Raw genomic sequence first — 16,922 nt, forward strand, 5'->3', positions numbered from 1 at the left:
TGTATATGAAAGAATGGGAGTCATCACATTAGGGGAACAAACAGTGGTGCCGGGCTACAAAACAAGATGTTTGCTGTGGTGCTGTGTTCAACTAGAAGGATGTGCCATAGTAGGAAAACAGGTGAGGTCAGTCATTCGATCATTATTTACCATCGGTGAGAAAATCTTCAGTTGGCTAACGTGCTCCGGACTGTGTCAACACGTCTCTCTGTTAGATGAAATTGTTATTAATTATGGTTGTATTAGAAGAACCAATAAAAATATCATTTATGACATTTCAACCAGACATTTATTTAAAACTGTTAATGGTAATTTATAATCAGTTTATTATAAGCTGCATTACAATATTTCCGTTTAGTAGCACACTATTAATCAAGTCTTAATTAGAGATTTGGCCATTTTACAACTGCAATAAAGTCTACAACATCAATTTATATGGCCAATACAGTCACAATACATAGATAATACTGCAACAATACTGTCGACTCTATTGTCAGAGGCTATACTTTTTTTTGTCATACTTTAGTTACTTCATCACAATAACTTTTTTTTTTTTTTTTTTTTTTTTTAAAGGAAACTATGCTTTTACCAGCATTCCTGTGTTTCTTCAAGGAACATAATGTTTGCATTCCAGTGTTCCGTGTTTGGAAATCATTTCCAAAGTGTTTGGAAATCATGTTTAAGCACCACAAGTCAATATGTCAAATGATGAATAAATGATTGATGAACACGATAGTCAGAGCTCAGGTCATGAGGTTGTAGCCTTCCTCATAACTATTCCCCAGTATTAACTTACTTAACAGACCACCAGGAATTAGAAAAAGCTGTTTTCTTACTTATCTGTTCTAAAATTGTATTTTTTAAGACATAACCCACACTCAGATGGGGACTCAGATGTATAATAAATTAGCCGTGTACTGGTAATTATACAGGTCTAATGCCAGCATAATACTGTCTGAAACCAATAGGAATACATACAGAAAGAATACAGGAAGGATCTACTGAAGGCGAGCTGACCCTATGACCCTATGACCCTTTGACCCTGAAACTACAAAGGCTGATTTGAGTGTGAATGTTTTGAGGTTGTAAACTATAAAATCATTTTATATAAAATATTTCATTCAACAAATTGTGTATCCTCACATAAATGTGGAATTTTCAAATCACATTAATAATAATAATAATAATAATAATAATAATAATAATAATAATAATAATACAGAGCCACACGATTTGTACTCAAATCAGAACTGATCATAAATAATTACATGGCAGTGAGTGGTTGGGCCATATCTTGTGTAGGCAGACTACTGAATATACAGTGAGAATAGGTTTTGGCAGCAATTGCATTTCTGACTTAATTGTGCCATTTACGTTGGGAAAGGCACCAAGCTGCACGTTCATTCCACATTCACTTCAGATGCCACCTCAAGGAACAAAATTGGCAAAAATCCCTCACAAGATGTAAGATAGTGATATCACTTTTCATAAGAGTGCACCGCCGTCGCACCAGAAAATGACAAAGAATCTGGGTTTGAAATTGAAGAAATATTCTACATGCTGAAACTTGTCAGAATGGACTTGTCAAAAGCTCGTTTGCAACAGTCCAAAATAAAAAAAATCTCAGTGTCGGATTCACCGCATAAGTCATACTTTAACAAATTAGGAGAAAAGGAGAGAGAAAAAGAAAAAAGAATAAACACAACTCCCATTAGGTGTGTTACATCGAGCAATGTCTATTGCATAAAATAGCATTCACTGGCAGCAGGACTATGTGCCGCCTGCCTGCAAAACAAGCTCCGTTTGTGAGGCGCACGCTTGCTCTGGGACACCAATTACAGTCCATCCAGGAAAACAGCTGACACTTTTCCTCTGGTCTGCCCCTGTGTTGACACACAGAGTATATATGGCAATGTATTCCCTCAATCTATAATTGCTTTATTTATTTGTTCCTTTCCTATTCACACCGAGTGGAGGAACTTAATAGTCGCCCCATTCTTTTTCTTAACTATGCTCCCTGCTCGTGGTTGTGGCACGCATTAACTGAGAACATTTGGCAGAGAATCCTCTGTGGATGGACCGGCAGACTATCGCGGGTCAGGGAATATCACAACCTTGCACAATTGAACAGGTTCAAGTATGTGCTGTATGTGTGAATACAGAACAAGAAACAACAATACCCAGTTTTTTTTTAGTTTTGAGCCCAGAGTAACATTAATTTATCCGACAGACTCTGTGAAACAGACCCTCACCCACCTCACCGGAATTTATTTTGTGCTTTATTAAAAAAAATATATATATTGCTCGACTGTGTTGTGCTGTCCCTCTGTCTCCCTCAGATTTGTGTTTCCTACTGTATATGGCCGTTCAAAATACAGCTTTGGAGACAAGTTTTCATGCCAAACTTGGTTACATAATATGTAAAGGCTTTCAATATAGTGGGGGGAGGGAGGTTTGAATTATTTATGATTTTCTCTTCTGTTTGCATGTCTTCTTATCAGGGCTGAAAATGAGTTTGCTGAAAGCTAGCCAAAGTGCAATATCTCCTCTCAGCTTACAAAACACGGTGAATTAAAGCAAACCACAGTAGACAGCCGAGTCCGCCCTTTATGTTAATACACCCTCCACAATTATAGCTTCGCCCTTCCCCAGTAAAGAGAGATGGGGGTTCCATTTAGTGGCCCTTTCGGACACTGGGTGTCAGATGTTGGGCAGCAGGACCACCTATTCGCTGACACTGACTCTTGGAGAAGGTGGCAGCTTGACAGAAGAGATGGATGTGTCCAACAGAAGGAGGGCTCTGACACTTTAATGCATCCATACTGCCATCAACCAGACAGTCCAATAAAGCTGCCATTACCACTGGTTAGCTTTATTATAAAACAATCTAAATATTGATTACGTTACCAAGTCAATTTCGTATGACAGTAGTTTCTATGGTGACAAGCTTGATTTGTCAAACTGACAGCCAGGACGTCTATCCCATAATGATACAGCAATCATTTCTGCTTGAGAATCCAGGTTAATTGAGACATTTATCTCAGAGGTAACTCAGCTCTCAAAACCACTTTCAGGGCTAACAGATTTTTTCTTTGTCAAGTGATTCATCCTGGTCTCCAACAATATATGCTCAGTGAACTGTCAGTTTATCACAACAAAACTACAGCATATCAACCTGTAGTTTAGCCCAAAGATTCTCCCATTCAGGCCAAAAACAGCTGATCTGCAATCATTTAGGATCCTGTAATCATGCTGATTTGATGCCTTGCATTGAATGCTAATTAAATTAACATTTGACAGAGTCAGTACGTTTGCATACGTGGCTAAAATGGGCTATGCTCAGAATTGGTATTTGACATCCCCCTGGAATTCGTTCCTTCTACCTTACATACAACCAGAAGCCAATGTCAGATTTTTTAGTATAGCTCGATTAATCTGTGCGTGTAAACATGCTGAGTATAAGAAAAAAGACGATAGTTTGCAGTGAGTCTTGGGAAACTGAATGGAAAAGAGAAACATACATTATAAAATTAAATGACGAGCAGACATCATACACAGAAGTTGACGAACAAACCTCTTACTATGGAATTACATTCAATTTGTCATTTATTACTGGCCGAAAGCATGTGGAATGTGATGAATGTAGATGCTTGATGGACATCTACTGATGCTTTTCCAGTGGGTTCTCATGCAGATGTTTCAGTAGTAGCTGGAGTTTCCATGAGAAGGGGTTTCACTGCAGTTACTAACCATTTATTTGATTTATTTTTAAAGAGATAAACAGCTATTTTTGGCATTAATAGGAAAATATGCCATCACATTCCCTCTTAATCTCTTCTGATAGCCAGCAGCATGGAAGTAGAACTCTCTTCCACACTTATGCTTTGAACACATTTAGAAATCACCTGAAGGCATTTTCTACCTTTCCACAAAACTTGAAATAAGGCTACAGGACAGCAGAGAGCTACCAATGAGTCTACATTCATAAATATGGCCAAATATACAGTTTTAAATCTGTATATCAAGCCTCACCATGCTGCAGAAATGCACAACCACCATTGGGAGAAAAACATTCGAGATGCAGCAAAGCCATCGAGCGACCGTTAATGCACCTCTGCAGATTACCTGGACCGAAATTGACATTTTACAAATTGCTTCTCACTCACTCACGTGCACAGATGAAAATACATTTGGACTCAAATCTTCATAACCCTTCATACAATAGCACGGCATGTGTCAGTTAAGACTAAATGTGTTCAAATAAACCATTCAAGGGTAAACTGGGTTAGACATGTTTCCCAGCATGCTCTCTGTATTCAGTATTTATTACCATCGATTAAATATTAAATCTGTGGATAATGTACACCATCGGTCCTGCAGATATTACAGCAGAGGCATCTCGCATGTCTGCAACTACCAAGTATGATGCACAAGTAAAAGGAAAAAGGACAAAGACAAACTCACCACTTATCCTGAAGCTCTCAGGGATCCCATCCTGTTGGAACATGAACAAATGGAAAGAAAAAGAATCACAATTATAATAAAGCAGCTTTGATACGTTGACACGTCTTCAAAACGAAGACATTAAAGTGATTGCTGTGAAATCCAACATTTTAGCTGCAGGCATTGATTATATTCCTTGAAATAATTCACTTCAGCACATTATTTCTCCTCCTTTCTAATGTGAATAGTGAGTAACAAAGAGCTGAGCTATGGAGGCACGATTGAAGCAGACAGACCCTGTAAAACCATTAACTATAACACACACATCACTCTCCCAAGGTTCTAGGATGGTTCCATGATGATTTCCAAATGTCTATTTTTTGGTTAATTAATTGTTGCCTATTTATGTTGTTCAGTTCAAATTAAAATTGCCTCTAATAATCTCTTGGGCCACATTTAATCAGTTATTTCTGACAATATATACTGTATGTGCCAATATAACTTTACTGTCTTCACTAATAAAGAAATAAATCAAACACAAACCAGATGTGTCAAAGTGGAAAATAACCGTGACCCTTTTAGGAGATGCAGCTTTAGAATATGTATGATGCTGCTGTAGAATTGCTCCTATCAGGAATAAAACACCAAATAGCTGCATTTTACAGAACATGTATACAAAAGAGATCGCATAAATGTTTAATTCCTCTGGAAGCTGCATTGCTCATCCTTCTTGTTCCCATACAGAAATTCCAGCTCCACTCCCAGTTCCAGCATAGTGGTATCATTAAAATGATGCATTATGCAACAGGTCTACAGTCGGTAATAAACACTGGTCTCTGACGGCCTGTTGAAAACGGACTATTAGCGGTTCCCTGTTCCCAGCAAAGGCTTGAGTTTGAGTTGTGTTTGGAAATGCTCCTAATCGATGAGAAGGGTTTGTGTTTCAATACACTTCCAATACTTCAATGTATCCACATGAGCAACGGCAATAACTTGCATTCATGTTACTGGTCTTGTGTTTTCTTTTGCATTCTAATCAAATTAAAAACAAATCTCACAGATTGTGCTCAAAATAAAATAAATAACTAGTTGGCAGTGTACATTTCTGAAAACTACCTTCAGGCTCACATTTGGTTAATTCTCATGTGGCTTAAAAAAAGAAAGAAAATGGGGGAAATCTTTTGCAAAACACTGTTGGCTAGAATTTTAGGAGGCTCAAATCACTTGGTAACACCTGGGGCTCTCATCTTCTACACCCTCTGGAGGCTGTGACATTTTGAATTGCATCGCAGGTAGGGAAGATATCAAATGGGGTTCATTTGCATATGGCAGACAGTGTTCACACTCCATTTGTTTGAAGAGAGTGATTTCCCCCAAGACTGCTGGCAGACCCCTCTCCGAGACTCCAGGGATGAGGAAGCACCCAGTTGCTCAACCTGCGGTTCACCTGCCTGTGTCGCAGCGAGCTGGCTGACCACCCACGTCACTCTCTTTCTGGTATCATCTCAACTCTCCGGCAATTTACACCCGCTCCCCTGCTGCTTGCTCCAGCTTCACCCCTCATGCTCCCCCACACCATCAGTTTTCAAGCACACTTGATAACAGCTCTAAATTACAACATATTTCTTTGAGCAAGTAGAATCCAGGACGGAGCAACTTTGTGAACACCACACCGCGACCATCTATGAGACAATGAACAGGAAGTTGCCCTGTACATGACTGTGTACATTAGCAGCGTGGCTTCACTGTATACTTGTTTCACATTTCAGTAACTGCCAAATGAATCTCGTGTTGCGTCTACAATTAATAATTTTCACTTTTTATCATTTTAACCAGGTGTCAGCTCACTTGTTATTCAGTATTTAACGCGGTATTGTTCATATCTGACAACTGCTACATATTATACCCCTGCTAACCCCCCACAGTGTAAATAAGTCATAAGACCAAGAATAACAACCAAGAATCAGCATGTTGCAGAGCATAATAACATGAGTTAATGCCACTAAGAGCACCAACATCTAGTTATTGTTCTAGCACAGTTGCTACAGTCCCTCTGGAGACTTCACAGAAGCTGCTCACCTCTGCCTCGGGGTGGCTGCCATTTGAAAATAGACTGCTCATCAAGATGAGCGGCACAATTCCGGGCAAAAAATGACCAGCAGTGGAGGAGGAAATGGCGAGAGGTAATGCAATACTGACAACTGTCACTTTTTAGCCCCACATACAGCCAATTGAAGCTGTCCAAAAAGCTAGGGAATTTTTTTTGTCATTAATTCTCCTTCTCCCTCTTTGGCTGAATGTCATTTACCCAATCCCCCTCTGTCTCTGGCTCTCTGCTTATCCTCTGTTAATCTAGATTTAGCTACGTGGTCGTGCCAGTGCTGAATGGATGGGGTTGGGCAATGCACACAGTTGTCCTTGCCTCCATTTTGTTTGTCCTGAAATAACAGCTTGATGTCATGGCGACAAACTCTCTGAAATCACTCATCTCCAGCATCGGCTTGGTCGTTATTCCACAAATTACACACAGTCTCTCCATCTCTCCCAAAGAGAAACACAATAAAAGCTTTAAGAAATTAAATCTTAAGATATGAAAAGTGTTGTGTTTTTAGATTCCCATTTCATCAATTACAATCAGATCTGGACCCTGGAGATCAGGGTCAGTCTGTGTCCTATAGGTGACCTCATACAGAGGATTCAACACAGAAATGCTGAAACAATACCAAAGGGATTATGGGTAGAACGTGTCATGGCTGAGCACCTCGTGCTGCTTGAAGTCTTTCTGAAAAAAGCTTACAGAGTTCATGTCCAATCCTTTTGTCGGTCAGTAAACCATTGTCCTTCAAAGAACAGGCATAGCGTTACTCAACAATCAAGGCTTGCTGGTAGAGCTTGTCATTACATTTCTCCAAAATGAACAAATGACGAAATTGTTGCAATTATGTCAATTATCAATGTTTTTGTACCATTCTGCACTTGGAGTCACATTATTTTGTGCCATTCCACATTTTTAATTACAAATGTCAAAGGACCTAATAAAAATGTTTTGCAAAGCTTTAGTATTGAAGATTATATACTGTAACCATGTTTAACCATTGCTAAACCATGAGGAAAGTTCTCAAAGGGAGCCTGAGGAGGGCTCTTTTTGAAACAACTGTTCTTTACTGCTGTTCAATCGTATTGACAAGCGAACAACCTTGGTCTCTGCAATCTTGCCACCAGCGCAGAAAATTCTCTGAGCAATAGAAAGGTCCAATATGACCATTTTACAGCAACTGACTGACATTTCTACAGTCTCTCTTGACAGGCAGATAGATGAGATGTGTTTACCGCTGTCCTCCTGCGGGATAAATTGTAATTGCTGGTGGTGCTACAATGACGCTCCTGCAGTTTGATCGCCGTACCCGGCACACCAACTTAATTGCAGAGAAAATGCATATAGATCATTTTTGTAGCATCCTGTCAAATTCTCACTCCATGCTGACAACATTATGTTAATTATCACTGGTTCTCAACAAAGGCAAGAAAGACTGGCAGTAGCCAACCAGTAGACACTCACATATATGTGTTGTTGGTCGATGTACAAAACAAGCTAAAATGATATTACAAAGTCACAAGCCTAGATAGCTCTTTTCAAGACACCAAAGATGGCCATTGAAAGGCACCTAAATAGTGAAATACACACTTTACACATTCATTTAACAAAGCTTAAACTAAGTACATAATTGGCAAGTAACAAACAAAATACACTATGTTAAAATATTGTCTTTTAATTTCTCACTTAAGATGTCTGTGAAAAATAAACAATCCTCTTAATCTGTGTGACTTTTTGTACACTCATTCGCACACTCTTGCATCATTTCCATTCTTCACAAAATCTCACATTCGTTCCTTTTCTATGAACCCACTGATTATCCCCCATAAAGGTCACAATGTAGAGGCTCCTGATCTGCACAACAAAAGCAACAAGCCAAGTGAGAAGAATCCAGGGGAAAGGTGCTAATATTGTCCATCAAGTTAAAAGCAATCATCCACATGGGCTCTAAACTGCCCAATCCCACCCTTCTTTTTGCAAGAAGAGGATTTCATCCTGCCCACAGACCTGGCATGAATTATATTCAAGAAAGGAGCCCAGCGAGCCCCAGAGAATGGTTGATTTAATATATGAGTTGTGGGTATTAGGTGATTATTTTGTCTGTCGTTAAGGGGGCTACTCCTGCTCTCATAAAATGAGATACTTTATGTCTTTACTGAAAACAGTGTATACATTTCACTGGTGTCATAGCCAATATTTAATCAGTGCAAATAAGCCTTTCATAGTAAATTGCCCAATCCTTCCCTGCCTGTTGCCATGCCAAGCAGATGCAGCTCAGCGTCCCTTTCTCCCAGTCCCTCACCCCCCGGCCAATGAACAACCCTGCTCTCCTCACTGAAGGTGAGCACTATTGTCCTGATAAACAGGCAATGTGCCAAAACTACTGGGAATTCTGTATGCAACTAGGAAAATAATACAAAATAATTAAATGTGTAACTAAATAGTAAGCTATAGAGACTTTTTCAGGGAAGCTCAAACATTAGAGGTGTGATTCATAAAATCCTTTTATGTTGAGTCAGACACAGCTTTTCCACTAAACCAAGGTGAACAGAAACACAATTAGATCCTGTATTCACTCTGCAATTTATAGCCAAAATAACTGATGTGGAATAATCAGATGAAGGGTTTGCTGATGTTTGTGCCTGCAAAGTCTCATGATTATGTGTCAAGATCCTCAATTTAGACAGCAACTACTTTTTTCAAACCTAAAATCCTGTATGTTTAACCTTTTAACCTTTGGCCCTGCAGATAGTACATACCCTAAATAATATACTGCAGCGGAGCACAATAAAGAATAATATAAAAGCATACATCTCGATTGAGTTGGCAGAAAACAAATGGAGAGACAACCAGGAAAGGATTCCGATAACGAAAATTAGCTTGTGCTTCCACACCAAATTCAATTGGGTTAGACCTCATGGCTTCCGAGTGTGATCCAGTACCACATCTGTCATGTAAACGCTCCCTCGGTACACAGTAAAGCTCAAAAATGAAACTAAAAAGGGGAGCTGCGCTTACTTCAGTTCAAACCGGGTTCAGTTCTATAAATATTTTCTGAACTATTCGGACTAACATCATCTACCACCAGCACTTGAGGAGAAAAAAGAACAAACTTATGGCCTGATGACATTATTAAAAGTCCACTGAATAAACTCCACAGGATGGGGAATGATAGGGAATTATACGAAGTTAATCCATATTAGAAAGCAAAACAACCTTCCAATATTACAGTAGCTCCCATGTTCAAGATATTTAAAACCACTTCTTGTGATTTAATCATTCTCCCTGTCAGCCTTCTGTTGTAATGCAGCACTTTGTGCAACTGATGCTTTAATTTGCTGTAGACTTGAGTTAAATATCTGAATAATCCATAATAAGGTGACATGAAAGAACACTTAAGGGTCCAACTCTACCCTGCTATCATTAATAAAACAATACATTATGCAATACATATGTAGCAGCGGCCTTTTTCAATGGTAAATTAGGTTAATTCTTTTCTTTGGGTTGTGAGCGAAACATTTTTTAAAAGACATGAGAGGCGATAATTTGCAGGAAAATTGTACAAGGTGTCCAATTTTTATGATGTCTACTGTAAACTTGGCCTTCAAAGTAACAGGGCTTAAACTAATGACTGCTTTTATATTTACCTCTCACCTTATTCAAAGACCTCTAAAAGGGGGAAGGCAGACTCCGTTTTCAGTGTGATGTATTATTTTATCTGGGGATGTAAATTCTGGCCAGTTACTGACAGAGCAATAATGTAATACCCCACCAGAGATAAGGTTAACAATCTGGTTTGCTTCAGATGGATATTAAACACTGTCCTAACGGGATGAGTTTGGATTATTGTTCTTCTTGTGGTATAAATCAGCCCAGTCTGGAAAAATATCTACATATACTCTTCACAGACTTCAAGTGCAAGGTTTTAAAATTACATTTACTTACCCGTCAGATTATCCATTATGACTGGTTATAATGGAAGCTAAAAACAAGTCTAATACACATAAAACACTTGCTGAAAAGGTTTGGCTATTTTGTCACGTCTGCAGCTCTGCATCGCTTCTAGTTCGCTGCACACAGGTTTTTTTTTTCCCAGAACCACCAAGTTCCTTCGGACTGAATCCAAGGGTGACAATTGAACCTTGAAGTATTTTCAGTACAGCACGTTTTACCTTTTCTTTTTTCATCCTGGATTGGAGAGCGAGGAAAATTTCCACGTGAACAGAAAGGAAATCGAGAACCAAACTCCAACTGAAGCCTATTGACCAAACTTTTTGTTTTTTCAATTCCCCATTTGCTAGACCAGTTAATTAATGTCCTGCTCCAGTTCTAATCAACCTTTTTGCTTCCCTGGCATTATGAACACAAAGTGGGGAAAAAAAACAAATGAAACAACTTGTTTACTTGTCCCAAACCTTGAAGAATGCTTTTAAAATATACAGTACCTCAATTAAGGTGGTGGGTTTTGCTTATGGTGCCTGCCAAGTTCTACTGGGTCAATGACCATAAAACAACATGTTTCCCTTTCAACATTCAGCTACAACAGTGCATGAACATCCTCACTTCATTAATTTCCCTTCGTCTATGCTCAGCTGTGCTTCACACCAATATAATCATGGCAGAGGGATGGATAATGAATCACCAGGAATGTTTTTCAGCAGGCAGAAAAACTACCAGTATGATTAGAGGCAGGTAGAAAGCATCACTGTAATTAGGTCTATAAAGAACAATATCCCACTTGTTATGGAGTGCAAATGATAAAAAATGGCAATCAATACCTTGTGTCTGAATCTCAAAACTGGTCGATAGGGCGTCAACCTGTATCCCTCCTTGTTGGGTTCCCCAGTAGAACCGAGTATAGCGACCCCCAACAGAAGAACTGCCACCGGCCCCCATCTGGTTGCCTTCATTGGTCTTTTCCTGTCAAAAAACACACACAAGAATGGTGAGTGCACCTCTTCAACACGCTGGAGGTTCGATACTGGCTTCCAAAGACAATACATCAGACGCACCTCAATTAGTGGAGACAATAGGAGCGGAAAAATTGTCCCCGGTTTAAACTGAAGCCATCAATATTTGCTTTGCACTCAGCAAAGAGATTAGATCTGTTTTTGAATCTATTAAGGGGAAATACAAGTCAGGAGGAAAAAAGAATCAAGATAAAGAAGACCGAGAGTCAATATATTAAAAGCAATTAAGTTGAGGGCTTTGGATTAATTACAGCAAGTGTCTCAGGAAAGTAATTGTGATGTAGCAGAGCGATTACATCGCGAATGGGTTCTTTACACCGTGCAGCAAAGCAGCCCAAATGTTTATCTGAGAGGGCTAAAACTATTCTCATATCACCTCTAAAATTAAATTTCAAAGCCACGTGTAAAGACAAACACCCATATTTCTTACCATGCAGTACAAAGATCCACGCATAACTTCCAGTTCCACCATCTTTATCTATATTTATGCCCTCAGTATGTGATGTAAATATTGAACATTTCATGAACAAACCTGATTCTGTTTGTCTGGCTGGTGTTTACAGGCAAACCTAAAAAGTGATATTCTGTTGAGCCACCAGTGGCTGTTTGTCAGCCTCCTGCAACTGCAAATAATTGACGGCAGGCTGATGACCCCCACTTTTAGGTTCCTCTGAAGTCATACTGACTCAGACAACAACGGCATTAATGTGGCAGCAGTGAAATCCACATGCTATTCAGTGGGGGTCAGAAATATGGCCAGCGAAGAGACAACTGTACCCAGTGACAACCGAACATGAAACCTTCAGGTGACACAAAGTTCAAAACTAACTTTTAATTGGTACAATCTTCTAGATTTTGACCTTTAACAATGCTGGCATGTTTTTTTTTTAAAAAGGGCCACCTTTTTATAGAGTGTTAAGTAGTACAGAATCTCTCACCCAACTGAACAAACCCTTCACCCAGGTATCTTTAATGATGTGGAAAAAAAGAATCATCCGATCACAACTCTGATTGATACATAATTATTCATGTTTGTGCATTCTGTGCTGCATTTACAATTTAAGCATTTTCTTCAGAGAGAAGAAAGATTTTATCAGCTAAACATTAACTATCGCCACATTTCCTAGGTTGTTTCAATTAATATGATCTTGATAATTCAGTGGGAAGGCAGCTTTTATTTTTAATGGCTGACTAAGAAAATCAAAACCCAGCAACAGCAGTAACCAGCAGCCATACAAAATCCCCTATAAACAGAGTGATTGCTTCATGCTACAGGGTATCAGTCTCACCCATAGCCAAATTTAATGCTTGTATTCTTTCTGCAGATTCAGGTAGGACCCCCCGCCTTACAGCAGCTGCCGAGGCGGCGGCTCCCCTCTCTGCTATCACAGCCGCTCTTAGTCGATTACCATATCTGCAAGCACAATCAATCAACTTCCGCGCAGCATCCCGCTTTTAAATGGGTTACTAATGGCCAAGTTCTGGAGTCTGCCGTGTCAGAGATACGCAGTTTTAAGACGCAAGGAACCCAGATACTGTACCTGCAACGAATGTGTTTTGCAGTGCACGGCCGCTTTAAACTGCATATTAGATTTTCCTCATTAATGACTACAAGCTCTGTGAGCGAGTATTCATCCTGTATGCCATTATTTACAACACAGGTTACACAAAACCGAATCAGAAAGGCTCGTTAGGGTGTAGCTTTTAATATTACAACCTCACTGAAGCTACAATTAATACAGCAAACACAAAAACGACCACAAGGTTGAGAAATCTGCGAATTTATTAGTTTAATTATTACTCTCTTTTCTTTGCTTATAAACAAATTTATTTATGATATAGAAACTAAGGGGTCGTTTACAGTCCAAATAATCCTTGTTTTGAGTACCTCGTTGGCCTCAAATGTCAATCGGTGTCTTTTTGTGTGCACTCTGCATGCGTGACTAACACATTGTGGCTAAACTAACTTCAAATAAATACATTTGGGTGTTAATGGGTCGCTGTACCGTTTTCGCGCGAGCTCGTCATGCGTTTTTACGCATGAACGTCAAATCACGAAATGGGTCGAGTTCGTCTACTCTATCCAGGCAGCATTACGTTAAATGTGTCGAAAAAAGAATATTTTTTACCTTGCTGCCTTTTTCATTATTAGTGAGTCGCTTTCGTTGTTAAAAATTCCAGGTGTTGCGCGTCCGGCTTAATTGACAGGTGTCCGCAGGAGGGGGCGTGGTCTGTATTTGCGGCGCCTACGCAACGAGCGCACTCAGCGTTTAGTGGATGAATATTACCAGGGAGCTAAGAGCAGGTCACTAGTGGAGAAACTTAAATCTTCGTTAATTCCATTAGAGCACCCCCCCCCCCCCCCCCCCCCCCCCCGTGAGCCGGTAATTGTGTACTTAAACCCCTACGCCACATGGGGTGTGACTGAGTAAATAGTTTGAATCATATTTATTAGTCCTGGAAGTACATGAGACAGAAACCATCTGGAAGTTTTCTCTGAAATCCCCCTTTGGGCATTCCACGTAATGTTTGTGGCATCACATTCCCTAGAGCTCTCCCAGGCTAAGGCATTGACTTTCAAATTAAGCCTACCTACTTCCTACTATGTACACAATGCATCATATTTTGACAAGCTCACAGGCACTCTCCTCTAACCCCTCCACATCTGTTTCATTTAACAGATTTTTCTTGGCCACAGTGCACCAGGAAAGCAAAACAACAGCAGTGTGTTGTAGTTGATCTCCGCTGAGCTGATCTCCTGACTGCTGCCACACCCAGAATAGACAGGCTTTTAATTAGCGCATGCTCTGAGATTAATTGTCAGACATGTTTAACCCAAACATAAGTCTGGGAAGTAGAGAAGCAATACTAAATACGCACACATTTTTCTTGACATACTTGATTTTCCCCTAAATATCTTTGAGGAATATTCATCTCCCACATGACCATAAGTCAGCTTATGCTAATTCAGAATTATTGCTGATAACTCTGGGGTTCACAAGTCTGTAATTACAGTCAACATGTTTCCAACATAATTAAACAAAGCCTCTGAGAAATCTGGTTCAACTGTGACTCTGCGAACACAGAGTCTTCTCTGCTCTTCCACTATGACAGCACTGTGGAACAGGCACAGTCTGGACAAGAGGACAATTGCAGGAACATATGGTGCAAGTTAAGATATTTCAGCTGCTCTGAAAAAGGGCAACAAACTCTCCATCACAGTGCTTTGCTGCAGCATCTGTTCCACACTGACAGCTCATATGTCTTGGACAAAATTCATCGCAAGAGCTAAAAACGTGTGCTTGTGTTGATGACTAAACTTTTAGATATAAGGAAAAATTCTTTCTACAAATCCATAAGTTCAAAAACCTCACAAAATGTCAACAAAATGCAAGACAGTAACAGAGAAAAGTGCACAAAAGTCTGCAGGTTCCACAGTGCAGTGCGCAGAGAAAAAAGACAACTCAACTATGAAATAGTGCAATTTGGCCCCGTCTACCTCGATAAGAGATCATTTATTAGCTTTGATCATTTTTACTTGTTTATTTCTACTAAATCCTTAGATGCCATCAGTGAGACATCGAGAAATGAGGCGAATTTCTCCAGCATCTCATCCCAAAAACACCTCCCGCTTCTGTAACGCTCAAGGTCACACCCCTGCCACATTAGCCTGTCTGCCACGGCATAAGCTGTTGTCAGACAGAATATACAGACAGCAGAAACTGCGTCCCCCTCAGCTAATTTCAACATCAAATCCTGTTTTCTTTTCTCTGACACTCAGAATTTTTTCTTTGAATGCAGTTCTTGCTACATTAGAAAGCTGTCAGCTGTTGAAATACTACTTCACAAGTAACTATCTTTATTTAGAATTATATTCAAAGTGTGCGGACTTGAAAAACACTACTTTTTTTTCATTCGCACGCTGTCATACTGCTGTCAGTTGGTTTCACGCCTGCTATCGTGAAATCCTGTTCAGCCAGAGGTGTTTCACTACTCACCACACACTATACAGTAGCGGAGACAGTGATGTCACGACCAGTTGGGATTTTTGCTGCCTTGGAACTATTTCTGCACGACTACAGGAGTCAAAAAATTCACATTTGAACTCCTATTAAAGATATGACTCGCTTTCATTACCAACAACCAGGAAACCATTCGATAATTGATCAAATTTTCTTTTTTTAATATTTGTAAACAGAAATTTAAAGTGGTGATCATGGAAGTTGAACCTCAGAAAGAAAATTCGGAACAGTTTATGTCGGTGTGTGTCAAAACTCCACAGCGGCTGAGAACATCCAATAATGTGCACAATTTCCTCCCACAACAGAAAAGTTGAGCTCCACGTTATTAAGCTCTGGGCAGCCACTGGCTCCTAGATGTGGGAATTATACCCCCGTAATTACTGAATCTAGAATACATAAAATGGTTTTATATGTTTCATTTTTAAGTCTGAAAAAAAAACTCTTCCTGTGTCAGTCTCACAGGCATAATGTTTCACTCAAACGGAGAAACTAATCTGACTTTTATAATCCGTGTGCTTGTTTGAATTGGAGAAGACTTTACACACGCAGGGTTTGGGACCAGGATGATAAATGTACTGGCTTGTCTGTCCCTATTGGCTCAGGCTGTACGCTTTGTTCATAAGTCACTGTGTCCTTGAGCACGCCACCGCAAAAGTGGGGCCATGTCCAGGTGTCAGAATATGTTTTCTTCACGAGTTAGTATTTCACTGGTATAAACTGGGCTTGAGTTCAGATGTCGTTGTGTAAAATAGATCCAGTAAAATATAGTTTTTGCTGCCAAGCAGCATTGATGATTCCATAATGTCCCTGATTACCAAAGATATACTCTATATCCTCTTGCAAAGGATTATGGGCATTAAATCCAGAAGTTGTCTGGTATTTTTTAAACGGCTGACAGAATTTTCCCCATCATGCAAACCGAGATTCGGTTCTGGGAATCTGTATGCTACAGAGTAACTCATAACAGCAACTTTGGACTAGATAAGAAGGCTTCCATAAACCGATTCTCATTTTTAAGCTCCACTGGTGGGTCCCAGCTGAAAAACAGTGTCTTCCCAGCATCCAGGGAGGCTGCTAAGAAAAAATAGATTTCTTAGGGGACCCATGGATCTGTTTATTCTTGCAGGGGTGTCCCAGTTTGATCTGTAAACCAGTAATTTCAAAGAGAGGCTTGTCTGGAATTATTCAAATTGTCAGTGGTGTCACTGCAGGCGAACTGGAAGTGTGCAGATAAATTGCTGTCCCCGCTCCTGCTCCTGTGGGCAGACGTCTGCAAGAATGCTCAACAGAATTCCTATGGACAGATGAGTTTGGTTGGAGGACTGAGATGTGTTGGAGATCTTTTGAGAAGTGGACCATCTGCTGCGTTTGTTGCCCGAGCACCCCACTGTC

General features: G+C 39.9%; 1 protein-coding gene across 4 annotated transcripts in view; it reads right to left on the minus strand.

The window, feature by feature from the left end:
• Nucleotides 1-16,922, minus strand: part of fstl5 (follistatin-like 5) — a 107,388-nt gene that overhangs the window by 78,301 nt on the left and 12,165 nt on the right. For 3 of the 4 annotated variants that reach the window (XM_057043233.1, XM_057043236.1, XM_057043235.1), the window contains 2 exons: nucleotides 11,317-11,458; nucleotides 4,465-4,495 (listed from right to left, as the gene is read on the minus strand). In XM_057043233.1, the coding sequence (XP_056899213.1) occupies nucleotides 4,465-4,495; nucleotides 11,317-11,458 (173 nt within the window). Of the gene's footprint in view, nucleotides 1-4,464; nucleotides 4,496-11,316; nucleotides 11,459-13,637; nucleotides 13,778-16,922 lie in introns of those variants that run through there. The other variant, XM_057043234.1, reaches the window with a different exon arrangement.

This window comes from Takifugu flavidus, chromosome 9 (genome assembly GCF_003711565.1).
Source record: "Takifugu flavidus isolate HTHZ2018 chromosome 9, ASM371156v2, whole genome shotgun sequence".
Classification (NCBI taxonomy): Eukaryota; Metazoa; Chordata; class Actinopteri; order Tetraodontiformes; family Tetraodontidae; genus Takifugu; species Takifugu flavidus.